At 40.6% G+C, this 15,461-nt stretch overlaps 1 protein-coding gene across 1 annotated transcript in view; it reads left to right on the top strand.

Annotated features, from left to right (window-relative positions):
* The first annotated feature begins 4,606 nt into the window (after positions 1–4,606).
* The window catches only part of pitpnm3 (PITPNM family member 3), a 71,554-nt gene continuing 60,699 nt past the window's right edge, over positions 4,607–15,461 (top strand). The window contains exon 1 of the mRNA XM_041047370.1: positions 4,607–4,735. Coding sequence (XP_040903304.1) covers positions 4,711–4,735 — 25 coding nt within the window. The 5' untranslated portion in view covers positions 4,607–4,710. The remainder of the gene's footprint in view (positions 4,736–15,461) is intronic.

The raw sequence follows: 15,461 nt of genomic DNA, 5'->3' as shown, positions 1-15,461 counted from the left end.
AACTCAGTCCTGCATAATCATGGTGAAAAGTGTCAATTCTGAATGCAAAATAAACAGGGCGGACTTGGCAGACCAAGGAAAGATCTGGGTCCCATGAGAGCAACATGAAAGCCATGCAGACAGAGCGGAGGGGACACATCCAGATGTTTCGCTGGCCTGTGGGGACCAGCCTTTGACAGGGGACATACAGTGACTGAATGAATTAGCTCACATTGAATCAGCTGCCCCTATTTTCTCTCAGGCTGGGTTCTGCGTGGGCGTCTGAATATGTGCAGGCTTTCACAAGCTCGAGCGCAGTGCAGATTTCTTCTTTCCGACTGAGGACAAATAGAAATCGGTAGGCTCAAAGCGAGGGGAGTGGGCATTGGGGAATGGGGAACGTTCAGTTATTCTGTTCAATTTAAAGAGCTAATTTCTAATTATTTTTCATTGTTATGGCTCAGACTTTTTTCTTTAACATGTGTCTGCCAAGAGACATTTAAAAGACAAAGCAGAATATATTTTCATTTCTGCCACCTCAGCAGTTACCACTGAGCATTTGATTGTTTTGTCAGCAAACCAGAGAACAGTGAAATCAGTTCCCTACTTTGCTATTTACTTTTAAATATGTATTTCTTTATGGACAGTGAACATTGCAGTTTTTGGCTCACTGTGCTTATATTGATTTTTCAGGATTAAAGCTGTAACCATGCACAAACAGATGCTACTGTGAAAAGACCAGAATTAGCACCGTGATGCACATTGTTATATTATCTAACGGTCAAAGAGGTTCGACCTTGCCGCCAACCAGCACTGACTCATTATCAGAGCTAATTTCAGGATTAGTGAGGACAAATTCGACTTCTATATATTCATAATATATTGTGGGGGCATTTTGCCATACAGGTACAGTACATCAAGGCTGCTTTGTGGCATGTGGGTTGCATTCAAAACCTTTTCAGCTGATGCTCGGTACTTACACCAGATGGATATGAAATCTTATGCCTTATCAGTCATGTTTGCTGTTCTCCGGGGACATTCTCTTGGAGCTGACGTGTTTCTGCTGGGAGACTGGTCTTTACTAAGCGATCTGTCATGCAAATATTCCCATTGTTTGCATTTTATACAGCACATTTCCCATTGCAAGTTCCTTTTAGTCAAATTATTTTGAGGCTTCATTTGCTGTCTCATGTCTCATAAAACACCTGTTACTGAAGGGCAGCGTTTCATTAATGCTGTCACAGTTGGTTTGTCGGAAGCTGCTAGTTATGAAGTTATTGTTTTAGACAAGTAAAGAAGCAGGGTCCCAGAAGAGAGCCAACTAAACTCACACTAATGGATTATGAGAGCGAAAAGATTATCTGCCAACCTAAAAGCAGATGTGAGTCTGAAGTAGAGTGGATACAATAGAGTTGCGTAGAGCCTAAAAGCATAAAAATCAGCCATGGACTTCATCTTATCTAACAGAAATGGAATCAAAGGAGATCTTGTTTGATCAAAGCGTGGAAGAAATATTTATACCCCTCACTAGAAGTAGCAAGGTAAAAAATAGTCCATTATTAAGTAAACGTTGTGCATTTAAAAATGAAATAATGTATTTAGGTAAAACTAAAGGAAATACAGCCTACTGAAAATCTCACTTGTGAAAGTACCCATAATGCAAAACGGTCTCTTTCAGAGTGTTACAAATACATGTAGTGGAGTAAAATGTTCAATATTCCCCTCTAAATACAGTACAAAGGACCATAAAATATAAATAGTCTGTTTGAGGGAAATATGCAATATGCATGGCAGTGCAAAAGATTGGTTGAAGACAATATGTGAGACAAGGCCAAGGATACACGGAGGTCAAAGGACAAACCCTTCATTGGATGGATTGTGCCTTTCCTCATAATCAAATTCACAAAGCACTGCTTCTCATTACCTGTATAAAAGCTTATAGTTTGATAGCAAGGACAAAGAGCCTCACAGCAAGAGACTGAAATATGTTTTTAAACAGTAGAAGCAGAAATATGTAATATATGTGTGACACAGAATTATCGCTCAAGAATGAGTGTGACGGAAATGTGACAATCTACTCTCTCACCCTGTGTAAGACTGCTCTGACACATAGGCTGAGGAATATTTTAGTATAAATCATGATTTTTTTAAAGTGCAGAAATCATAGTGCTCTCCACACACGTCACTAAATCCTTTTCTCAGACAGGAACCAACAACAAATCTGCACCTTGGGCGCTACATTCAGTTTGCTGACTGCCAAGTGTTGTATTTAGTGACTCTTTAACAGCTCTTACCTTGCTGAAACTGGTCTTGCCTTCATTTTTCAAAAACTCCATAGTGGTTATCTGCCATCATAAACATCTGTGCACAGGACTGAGGTTCTGTGAGCCTGTACTTTGTTTTGTTAAAGTCTAAGGCGACAATAAATTTGAGTTACATGGATTTTTGCACTTTTAATCATCATATTCATCTGGGTTATTTTTTTAAAAATTGTATTTTTCTCTAAGAAATTTCTTACCGAACGCTGGATGTTGGTGTGTCATGTGTAACATCGGTCTACACTGTAGGGAAGTGCTGTACCATTGGAGTTACAGTATGTCCATAAAAACATGGGGAGAATCCTTCATATGAAAGAAATTCACTTAACTCAATTAGCCTTTTTTTTCATTTGGATCCAGTCAGTGCAGCCATTTGGTGTAATCAGTGCTATCTGTCTTGCTGGCTTCCTGGCCTTAAGGCTTTTTCCTATTAGTTTTTCTTAGTGGGATTTCAGCTTAGTGTTCTGGGCCAGAAGTGTATTGTCATTGGCTTTCGTGATAAATACAAATTGCCTGCGTGTATTCCTAGTAGAGTCCGGTAATGTAACGTCTCCGGCTCTCGGATTCCAGAGCGATGGTTCAGCCACAGGCATTTTCCTCTATCAATATTCATTTGTGTGGACGAGGTTGCCAAATGACGCTGCCACCCAACCATCCTTATGGGAATGTGTGTCCTCATGTGTGGTCACATATGAGGAGCAGAGAGATAAACACAGCAGGTGTTACATCATGACATTATTTCATGCACTATAGAGCATAATGTATACCATGAGTGGCATGAGCGAGAAGATTCAGGTCAAGCATTGCAGCAGTGCAGGTCAAGATAAGCTTAAGAATGAATTGGAGGCGCCCATTAGGTAAAACATCTGTCAGATTAGACCAGATCTCACAACTGGATTTAAGGGATTTAACCGAGGGGACATGATTCATATGCTTTATTTGTCTTATAGCCCTAGAAAGCCAAAGAGGAGAGAAAAAAACAGACTTCGTGTTTCTGCAGAGGCTTTATTTTGATGGAGTTGGTTTTATTTTGAGGCACTTCTTGTCAAAGCCCAAAAGATTTTCTTTTCTGCCTGAATGGGTGACTGCCCCTACGTGACCAAGGTGGCACCTGCTGCTTCAGTGATGGATGGTTGACAGGGGTGTTAGCTTTCACCCCTCCATCCTTAGGTTGCAGTGATTTATATATAGTAGACTTTTATATAGTATATATGCAACAACCACACTAAGGCTGCTTATGTGACATTACAATGACTTTTATGCTCTAAATGAAAGGTTCTGTGTAATTTGTATATTTCTGCACAGACTAATGATTCCGCTGTGATTTAGTGTCCAATCTGCTTCATCCCTATACCTCATATTCTCTATAGCCTCTTTTTATAGAAGATATGGAACAACCACACCTTCTAAAGGGAAAATATACAGCAGTTATACTCACAATAACTTTTGCCTACTTTATTTATAATATTCTGCATAATTCATGTAATATTTATGTACAAAGGCGTGATTTTGCTGTAATTTAGTGTCTCTGCTCCTCATTTTCTCCATATCCTCTTATATATGATAGATATGCAACAACCACACCCTGTAGGGTGAAAAGACACAACAAAGGCTACTTGTGTGACACTCACAGTGACTTTTATCAGCTTTCAGTTTAATATATTGTGTAATTCCTGTAATGTTTCTGTTAAGACTTGTGATTCTGCTGTAATAGATCCAGCAGAATTGATTAAACTATTTAATGAAATGCGTGGTGCCAATGACATCAGCCTACTGGTAAATGGCTTTCACAGTATAGCCTCTCTCTGTGTTTGTGATTCATGGGGACCTCAAGTGATCAGATGTTTTGTGTTTATCCATAATACTAATTGTTGACCATTTTGGCAAAGTCAGAAAACGGTGACAGGAAAGAGGACGGACGCCCTTCAGCAGCCGCAACCGCAACCGCGGACGTGCGCGCACCGCTGGAGGCAGTCGAGCTGCAGACCGGGGTTTGTTTGGAGGAACTCTGGCTGCTGTTAGCGGCGGAGAGGAGAGAGGGACAAGAGCTGGGTGGGCATGACATGTGAGCCAAGTCTGCACAGATACAACAAATACCCAAAGTATGTCTGCGGCAGGGGCGGGTCGATGCTCTGAGGGACTTAACACAGAGTACAGCTACAGATGCTCCCGTTTTTGCTTTTCCTTTTTCTTCCCTCTCCACAGTGAGAGGAGACCGACACGACAGCTGTAGCTCCCCGTGCCCGCTTCACCCTGCTTCAGTCTGGCAGGCGTCAAGGTGCAGCAGGCAGGAGAGGGACGGAGGAAGAGCCGCCGCTGTTTAATCAACTATCCGACAAAACGCTGCCACGCAGGATAACGTGACGGCTTTACTGAGAGACCACAGAGACGGAGACACACGGGAGAGGACACTATGTCAAAGGAGACGAGAGGAAAAGGTAAGGGAACACTCACTGCATGCATGCTCTCGTGCTAACAGGTAGGACCCTGCGTCTCGTGCTGCTGAATGTTGGCGCGCACAGCCGCGTGCTTCGTGGATGGAGGCACTCTGTAGGAATGCGCGACGGTCAAAACGGACCTCTGCACGTCAAACTGCCCGGTCTGGGGGACCGTCCAGCCCGCTCTGTCCTTACATTTGTCTGCCAGAACGCTTTTCTGTCCCGTTTTGTCTCTGTGTAGGCGTTACAGCGAAATGTGTGACCCGTCAGATTCTGACTCTGCAGGGTCAAATATGGGGAAAAGGCAGCCCAAATACTGTCAGCTGAGGTGTTGGTGACCTGCAGACAAACCTAAAGGCCCATGGTCCCCGGTTTGTGCTATCACATCTAATAATGTGTGACCCAATCTAACTACTACATGAGGTGACACTATTTTTGGTACAGGAGCTACTACAGGTATTAAAATTCAGGATGTAATTATGTAGTTCAAAAACAAAAAATAAACTCAGGTCACAGAATCTTTAGAGACAGGACAAAAACAATGCACATTGTATTAATCAGGAAAACAATAAATCAATAGCCAGCACAAGGTTAAACCAGGAGAAGTGAAAAAGAATATTAACTGAGGAGTTCAGTGCATTTCTAATAATATCAGGCAGTTTTTCGTACAGCTCAGTTGATTGTTAAACTGGGTATGTGGTATGTGAGAGAGTGTTGACAGGACGGCATCAGAGAGGCCTCTGAAGTCGTGACATTTCTGTAGCAGAAAAGGTTTGTTGTTTCTCATTCAGAATATTCCTCTGCAGCTCAGCCGTGCCACCTGTTTACATTGTGGTCTTTAGTTAATTTGTGAAAATTGCAGTGCTTTAGGAGGTTGTGTTTTGTTTATTGTTAGGACTGCTCATTAGCTCTTTCCATGCAGCAGCATTGTTTTATGGCAATTTTCAGACTTTGAAGGCTGCTGAAAGCCCAGTTTCTCTCTCTCTCTCTCTCTCTCTCTCTCTGTTTCTATCTTTTTTAGGTAGATTTGAAATAATCTATTACTGATGGAGCTAACTCAAGTTCTAGTGTCACACATTTTCGAATAAAACCCTAATAACTGTGCTAGCAGCAGCAGGGTGGTGACATTGTGAATAGTGAGTCTTTTCCTCAGCCGGAATTCCTGAGTTTATTTCCCTGTGTCGGTCATGCATCTGTCCTGCTGAAGAGCCCTTGAGCAAATCATTGAACGTCTTCCAGCTTTAGGTTTGCTGTTCTGTATGTGGCCTTTGTGCTCTGACCTTTTCCACGGGCTGAGAGTGGAGGGTTGAATTTCCCCGCAGGGATCAATAAAATATCAGATTTTTATTACTCTTAGTAGTGACATAAAGTGTCACAATAGAGAGGTGATTTTATTCTGTGTGGTTTGGGCTTTCATAGTATTGCTGCTTTGAATTTAAAGCAGCATCCTCACTAGATGTGAGGCTATAGTGACGTACAAAGTGGAAAGTCTGTAAAATAATATGCATAAAATATCCCAGGCTGAGATCAGGAGCTGTGTTACCCGCTTGAAGTCTGAGTTTTGCCTCAAGTGAAAAATGAAGTTGAAAATGAAGAAAATGTGGGGGTGTGGAGTTAGAAAGATATGAGCTTATCAGGCCAGATGAGATGAATTTTAAAAAAAAACAGTATCTCTTGTCCTGCTGGATTGATTTTGATCTAATTTTTCACAACATAGTGAGTCTGACAGTGTTACAGGAGGGCAATGCTAAATTGGTGTACTGCTCTTTTAAGAAAAATTGGCCTTGTCACTATAACCTGAATTTTGAGTTGTGAGGATCTGAACAAAGGCTGGCAGTGCAGTAGATTGAGCATGAAACACATGCCAATAAAATGGTTAATAAAAGTCTCAGATCGTGACACGATTATGAAAGAGAAAGGACTTCTAACAAGAGATGCTGAAGATTCTTCTCATTCTTAAACTGACACAAACAGACACAAATATCAGGGTCACGGTTTGTAAAGGGTTTGTTTTTAAAGCGTATTTTTTGGATATATACAGATTTGTGAATGAAAATCATCATATATATATATATATGTGTGTGTGTCAGGTGCAGCCTCTAAGGTCACTAAGGGTTTGTTGTACTCCAGAAATCAGGCAAGTTGTCCTATTTTTAGTAGACAATCTCACAAGACAAATTAGTTTCTCTGAATGCATGGGAAACCAATTTTTTTATCTCAGCAGCTGCAACTGGATGTCTTCTCCAGTAAATCTTAATTATGTTGCATTGAGTCTCACCGTAAAATTCACCCGCTAATGGAAACTACGCTGGGAGGCCTTACATTATTTCAGCCGAGCTCTATAAAACCATGTGAACCCTGCAATGCTCCAGCAGGCTGGTGGCAGATTGATTGTAACTTGCCGTATGTGAGGTTACTGTTAGCACAATCATATCTCAAGCGGGCAGTGTATCTGTTTTCATTAAATATCGCTTGACCTCAGTTCACGGTCTAACTTGGAAAGTAGAGCAGTTCTTATATGTTCTTCAAAGTTCCAAACCAGCACCAAACATGGCCAGAATAGACGTTTTAATTTCGTAACTTTCACTTATGTATGCAGATCTTATCTTTGTCATTTTCAATTATATGAGGGCTGCGGGGGATTCCACGCTTCTTCATTCTAATATAAACTTTCTCCCTTTACTCACTCAAGAGCAAAATCTGCATTGTTATTTATAAAATCTGCATTATTATTGAAAATAAAAGTCAGGGATTATGTGGGTGTGCTGTATGCTTCATCATTAAAGTATAACAGCCAGTATTTATGGACTATCTGAGCTTTACAGTTCACCATGCCTTTTTCAGCTACTGGAGAAACATGGCCTTGTGCCCAGATTCACCGACTGTCTATCAAAACAGAAGAGAGCCCCAGGTTTAATCATCCAAATATTGAAAGATAATTTGAGTGGTTTAATAAGGATTGAGGAATTATGAGGGCTGTGGTGAGTAAATTTCAGTCCTCAAAATAAAGCAGGTGTGACTCAAACTTAAAACACAATTAATGGAGTATATAGCCATTTTTTTCAGTCACACTTGCGACGTGGATGCCAGTGTCGGCCTGTTATTTGGTTGCTCCGCACTGAAATATCTCAACAACTAAGAATGGTTTGTCATTATGTTTTGTGCCAACATTCACGTTGTCAGAGGACGATTCCCAGTAGCTATGGTGATTCCCTGAAACTTCATCTAGCACCACCACTTCTTCCATATTTTCATTTATCCAGTGAAATTCCTCAGTATTTTCTCAGTAGATCATTCATGGCTCCTAGGTGATGTTTCCTAATGACTTTGACGATCCACTGACTTCTTTTTCTTTCAAGCACCATCATGAGGTTGATGGTTTTGAGTGACATGTCTTGACAAACACTGGATGGATTGCCATACAAGTCCGTGTCCCCTTTGGTGATCCCTTAACATTTCATCTAGCACCACTATCATGTCAACATTTAAATGTGTTCAGATCCCACTTTAGTATGATTACATTAGCATTTAGCTCAGAACACTGCTGTGCCTAAACACAGTGTCACAGAGCTATAGCCTGCAAGGCTACAGACCCTTAGTCTTGTTGAATTAATATTCAGTTAGGCCAACTGGCTTTTTTAACTTAATTTGTATTGGGAGACGATCATGGGAGATGCTCATTTCCAGTGGTATTCTGCTTCTGTCATGTTTCCACCTTCAAAAATCTCAGTATTTTCATTGGACATTGAGGAACTACGTGACAGTAGAGGGGTTAAGCTCTTTTTAATGGGACTCACAATTTAGCCAGCTGGTACAGGAATTCGAACCATAAACCCTTCAGTTCCACCCCTGTTTCTCTATCCTCGAGGCCACTTCCACTCCACTGCATGAGCTGCGGCTTGAAGCCAGACAAGTATTGTGCTGCCAAATCTCTTTAAGAACTCTTGCTTTTCTAATCACCCTCGGTCATCTTCATCACCCCCCCCCCCCCCCCCCCCCCCCCCCCACTGTCTACCTCATCCCTACGGCTTGTCCTCCCTAAGACTTCACAGACCATTCCAGGGCTCAGTGTGAAGTCTAGCACCTCTGAGCATTTTCTATTCCTCATATTTGATGAAATTGGATCCGTCTGAAGGTCTTTTTTTTCATTTGCTGTCCAAATAAAATAAATGGGTAGCCTACCTGCTGTTTTGTTGAGATTCAGCATCAAGCTAAAAATAGAGCTGAAGGATGCTGATGAACAGTCTCCCTCTTTCTTTCTGCTTCCTTCTCTCTCTCTGCAAAGGTGAATAAAGTGAAAGCTAACCATTTGTCAGTATTATATTGTTAAATACCCGTTTTTTGTCACGTTGTCTCTTAATAGGCAATAGACACATTTTCTGCAAAAAGGATTTATTTTGATTCCTCTAAGCCAGTTCTCATCACTTAGTTTAAGACATAATAAATACTTATATATACTGTGTTACACTGCAACAGCTTGCTGTTAGGTGTTGTTGTACTGGCAAATGGTCCTTAGACAGTCTGCTCAACAAGCAGCACCACAGTGTTCTCTGAATTCTACAGAGACATGTGCTAATGCATTCAGCCTGTGACCTCTGTTATTTTATTTGATCATACAAAACAGTGTTAATTTAGATTTAATAGCTGTTTGTCATGGGGAAGCACACTGGGCCTGTGTCAGGGAGCAGCTATTCACAGAGCACACAGCAGCCGGCCAGCTGCTATTTGAGGTTGGAGACATGGCGGTGGCGGGGGACTGGCTCACCTGGAGACCGTCTGCTACACTGGTGTCTGAATAGATGGTAGACGCACTTAGACCGTAGAAAAAGACTCTTTCAGCACATCGATCATAATTTTTCCAGCAGCATTGCTAAAGGATTCAAAGCTTCCAGCTTCTCTGAGGTGAACATTTGCCATTTTGCTTCGCCTTGTTTGACAGTAAGCTGAACATTTTTAGGGGTTTGGATAGTTTGTCTGACGTTCAATTTTAAAGACATCACCTTGGGTTTTTGGACCTTGTGATGGGCATTTTTCTGTATCTTCTGACAGTTTATAGCTAATTGATAAAATAATTGCTACATTAATCAATAATGAAAAAAGTCCTTAGTAGCAGTTTTAGTCCACAGAGCAAAGCAGGTTGGAAGATTAATTAGGACACAGTACTGTAAGCAGTAAGACTGCTGCCTATGTAATATTGGACTTACATTTACTAGGTGTGCAGAAGCACAACTGAGAATGAATGCCAATTTTTCTGTGTGTCATTTGGATGTGTAAATAAGTTAAGTGTTGTGTTCACAGTTTGTTACAACTGCCCCCAAGGGGCCATAAAATCTGTTATCGCAGGTTTAAAGACAATCCAAGTTGATTGTGCTTTTTACAGACAGCCATTGATTTCCGTTCATATTTAAATAGTAAGCCTATAAAAATCTAATTTGAAACATACTGTAGCTGATCGGTTACACTGAACAGTGTTTGTCCCTGCAGTGCGGAGACTACTTTACTTTCAGGGGCTTGCGGTCAAGATGAAAAAGTTGAATCCACTGGAAAAATATCTGTTAGCTTTTTAGCAACCTCGTTTCCCTAATGCACAATCAAATATGAGAATAATCATGTAAGAAAATTCTGATGTAGGACACGCCCATTTATACTAAACACAGTTATCATCTTTTTTTTTTGCTATTACCAAGTAGCTGTAGTGAACTAATTGCCTCCTGTCTCCTCACCCAATGCATATCCAGCTCAAAAGCACAAGACCATAAAGTGCAGACTGTATGATGTAAATCTCCTCACATGCGGTCATCCTCATGCTGGACATATTATATGTGATCATTGCTGCACAGACAGAGGAGGAGGCAATGATAATTATCACCTAGTGGTAGTGTAGCAGTCCATTAACAGTCGATGCAAGCGGTGATCTGCATAGCTGCAGTGCAGATAGATAGCATCCAGGAGGATAATGTCTGGAAGGTGAAACTGTGACCGATTTGACATTGTTTTGGAGACCAGTCTCTTGTATGTCTCTCCTTGGCTGTAGACATTGATTTTAACTGTGTGCTGAAATGAGGTTTAATCAAATTATAGGAGAGGCTATTAATAGCTATTTCCAGCTTGCAGAGAACCAAGCAGACTTTTCTTTATTGTTTACCTTCGGTGAAGGATGTTCACTGAGGCAGGACGTAAACAGACTCAACAGACTATTTGCTTTCCCTTTGTGGATTTCTGCACAGTGTTATGTCTCGTCATCTCTGTGTGATTTTCATCTTTACTGGGGCATGTTGCGTGTTGAAATGAGGGGCAGAGGCACTCCTCATTTCCTCCCCTTTCTCCATGCACACAAGAAAAACATTATTGGATTTCCTCTTGACGTGGCAGATATCACACTCTGATGTTCTGGCTTGTCCAATATTCACTCAGAAGTGGTTTGCATCATCAGAGAGCCCTCCTGCTCTTCTTCTCTGCATGACAGCAGCCATTTCTGTAGCGTATGACCCGGTAGCTCTTATGGGTGCTGTTAGTTGCTTGGAGTTTCTTTGATGTTAAATGCTGCTAATTACAAAATGAGGAGATTGGCACTCGTGTCGCTTACAGACCATCTGGCTTGGAGAGGAGTGAGGGCAATGAGAGATAAAGCCCCAGCGAGAAAAAATTCCTTTAGGATGATAGCAACTGATCAAAAGCTGATTAGGTCTCTGATGAAGAGGAATTCCTCCTATGGGGCCGCCCTCAACGCTGACGGCTCGCTCATTATTTTCGAAACCCTGAGCACTTTAAGAGTACCTTCTTCAGCTCATGTTGAAGTAATTTCATGTACAAAATTGTAGAACTTTCACCTTGCATACATACATATTTAATGTGTACTGAACTGACCTTATGGCAGCAGGTGGATGGGTAACAAAGGACTGTGTTTCTGACTGATTTTCTGTGGCCAGAAATGGATCAGAGTTTGTTTTTGTCTGTGTTTGTTTAGGCTGAGATTGCTTTCACTCACAGTCTGGTGTGGACCAGAAAATGGCAGTGAAATGGTGATTGATAGTGTTTTTAATCATCAATTGGAACAATAACATTTTCTAAAATAATAACATCAATTCATTGAAACACCAACCACCACCAGTGTTTTCTGATGTGGCTCCACAGTTGGTTCGATGACACTGCGTGTTAGTATCTTTCATTACAAATTACCCTGCTTGGTTAAGGTGTGGGGAAGGTTGTGGTTATAGTTAAGAGAAAACAGCGTTGACTGTCGGTAGTGTTGAGGCATAACTAGTACTGGTAAAAAATGTTGTTTAGATATAGGGGATTTAATTACTGCTAAGCCTTATGGCTTTACCAGCTACTAACAGGGCACTAACAGGACTTGGCTAGCTCTCTGCTGCTGCTCCATTCACAACCTCAAGAAGATCTGCCTTCTTGAGGTTAGCAACCAATCAAAGTACACAAATGACAAACTAGTGACGTGACAGAAAGACACAGGATGTGAATACTGGTCTCCTGTAACAAATGATGTCCTTTTTCTGGTGAGGACGGTCTCCACAGTACATTTCCACTAAAAGATGATGCCAAGTCCTTAACAGGATTGTGTGATGATACAAAAGCTACTCCAAAATTTGGTCAAATTGTTTTCATGGCAGCCATTTCTTCCATTATTTAGCACTACATGAGACACCATTTCCTTCTTTTGTTTCTGGCTGCCTGTTGCTATTTATGAAAGTGTGTCTAAATGCAGCCTCAACTGCTGCACATATGCAACTTTGAGTTTGGTGAGTTGTGTAAGCTGTTCATAACCACAGGGGAAGGAGAATAAAGACTTCGCATTCGGTTAAGTGCAGCATGACTTCCTCTCAGTGACCAGAATACGAACTTTAGATTTTCCCACGAGTCTGTGGACGATGCAGGATGATAAGTACTTGTTATTCCATGTCACTTTTTTTAAAAAGTCAAATTGAACCCTAAAACACACAAGAACTAAAAGGCAACAGTGGATCATTTTCACATTTTCATCATGTGGGGTTGTGAAAACCTGAAGAGTGTGAAGATTTGGGAAGACTAGTGCATGATAAAAAAAAAAAAAGATGTGTCGATATGCAGTAAAGCTTTGTTTAGTTGATACTGTACTTTAGAAATTTTTTAGGCAGTATTCAACTTTGCTATTTCCTCTCCAGATGATTTATGATTCACCTTGTTACAGGAATTACCAGACTTTTCACTCTATTCATGCCTCTGTGCTATACAAGTAGAATTTATAAGAAAATGCTTGTGCATTCATCCTGTGAGATTCGTGGACGTGATTGCCTTGTGTGAAAGCCACCTGCATGATGAATTCAGCTGCAATTAAATCCAGCTGCATGATGAACCTCCAGATGATCAGACCCAGTATGAGTGAACACCATCCCATCCAGAAACTTTACAAGTTAATAAATGCAGAAAACTGCTGAAAAATACTGTTAAACCTTTGAACTGTGTGATTGTTAGATTTAAAATCTACTTTGAGCCCACTGGGGCCTGAGGCATTTAGCTCAATTCCTGAGATAATTTGTCTTGAAATAAGCTCTCTAACCTGCTGCACTAACTTTTATCTTGTACTTAACTGTTTTGTTGGTGTCCTTATTTATTGATTTATCATTGCTTTTACTTTTGATGTTTCATAACATTCAACAATTTAGCAAATGCTTCAGTTTAACCCAGGAGAAATCGAGGTTGAGATACAGTTCTGTCTCATAGTCTGTACAGCTAGGAGCAGTTGTGCAGTCCAAGGTTAGATGTTAACATCTTAGTAGTGGTTTTTAGTAAAGTAGTCAAGGATTGTATGTGTGATAGGGAAGATAGAAAGATGAATGAGTTAAATTATAAATCTTTCAGCATCTGCACTCATGCTGTTTCATACTTCTCTTCCAGAGTTACCATCCTGAAAACATAATTTCAGTGTCTTCAACAGCTGCCTTTCACTAGAAACTTTTCCCTTTATGTTGCAGCCCTGATGGTTAACGTATCTGCATTGAATTATTTTCCTTTAATCATATGTATCTAGTGTTCAAATTGCACTGTGAATCAATGGAAAATACCCTATGGATTAATAAATTATAGGGTGGTTTCAGGAGAAACCACCTGAGTCAGAGAGAGAGAGAGAGATTTTCTCCCACTGTGATTATCATGTAACATATGAGTCATGCAGGATGAAAGATTTCCTTTGCTTCACTTATTATACTGTTAACATTCACACAGAAAACGAAAACAACAACTTGATTTTGCTTTTTGATCTATAAACACAGACTACATCTGCAGCTAATCATCCCCACGGATACATCTGGATATTGATTTGATTTCCATTCCAGTCCTTACTCATTCTCCATATTTATCTTTGTAAAAATATCAAATACTAGAAACCCCATTTTACTTTTATCAACTTTAGCATTTAAAGTAAATAAGGCTGGGCACTGTTTGCCCATAACAAACCTAAAGCAGCTTAAAATCATTGATGCTGCCAGACAAAAATCCTTTAAGCAAAACCAGGTGGCCTCTGTTGGAAGAGAGTCAATTTGAATGTGAGAGATGCAGCCCAATAGGTTTCCTTTTGCAACAGGCTCAGGTAATTCTGCTCTAGAGCAGGAACTTCCCTCTTTAATCTGCTTAGAGCATTATACTAGACCAGGGAAGTTTCATCAGCTTGGTAAGGTACATGTCATTTCTGCTGTTCCTGTGGCTTTGTAGCTAAAGTTAATGTGAAAATTCTGTTGGCAGGTTAAGTTTTTTTTTTTTTTTATCAAACAGTTGCTTAGTTACATGTCCAGCAGACATAGAGCAGCATTAGCATTTATTTTGAATCATGTTTCTGGCCACTTGATGAATGTAAGTCCAATATTCACTCGTCTTTCAGGTCTGTTTTTGCCTCCACCGCCAGCCCCTGAAGGAAAGTATCTGACCTTCAGTGGATCTTCAGTTAAGACTGAACCATCCATCCAGTCCTTCATTAAAAGTCAAACATTTGACACAGTGTCCTGTGACAGCTTAACACTGGAGCACTACCTCCTCACATGTGCAGCACTGCTGCTGTGTGTATGTGTGTGTGTGGCAAAGCTTCAGGGGGGTAGCGGGGGTATAACCTGTGACTGCTGTGGGACTGCTCCAGTAATAGATGCTGTCAGCCCACTGTTTCAGCCGGCTACAGGCCTGTGTGTAAATACAGCTGGAAGTGGATAATGGAAAGAAAGAGATGAAAGAAGGATGAGATGAATCACAAGCAACCTTGTGTTGTCTTTCTCTGAAGTAAAGCTTTTTAGATACTTGCACACGGGTTTTCTTTGAACAGATCCCAGTGAAGTGCCGATCCTTCTCCTGGTCTCTCCCGCTCACCTTGTTCGTTTCCATGAGTTGCACGTTCAATTTCAAAAGATAAGCTTGTTATGGTTTTGCATGCTTTAATGTAGCAGACGAAAGCAATTGGATCAGAGTACTTGATGAATAACTAATTGGTATTTTTGGTCGGTGGTTTTGTTTGAACACTGTGAAACAGAATTTAAACATTGACAGTATTGTTAGTGTGATTATTTGAAATACTTACTGGTTACTTTTTGTTTTAAAACAAACACTTAATTTCCCTTTTTCAGCCATTCACTCATCACTTTCATTTTGTAACTGGTTTAGTTTTACTAATCACACCTAATATACTTGGAACTACAATCCAGTTACACCAATATTGACTTCCAATTTACTGCTTAGTGAAACCTGTTCA

This window comes from Toxotes jaculatrix, chromosome 9 (genome assembly GCF_017976425.1).
Source record: "Toxotes jaculatrix isolate fToxJac2 chromosome 9, fToxJac2.pri, whole genome shotgun sequence".
Classification (NCBI taxonomy): Eukaryota; Metazoa; Chordata; class Actinopteri; family Toxotidae; genus Toxotes; species Toxotes jaculatrix.
This window is presented reverse-complemented; position numbering and strand designations above follow the sequence as displayed.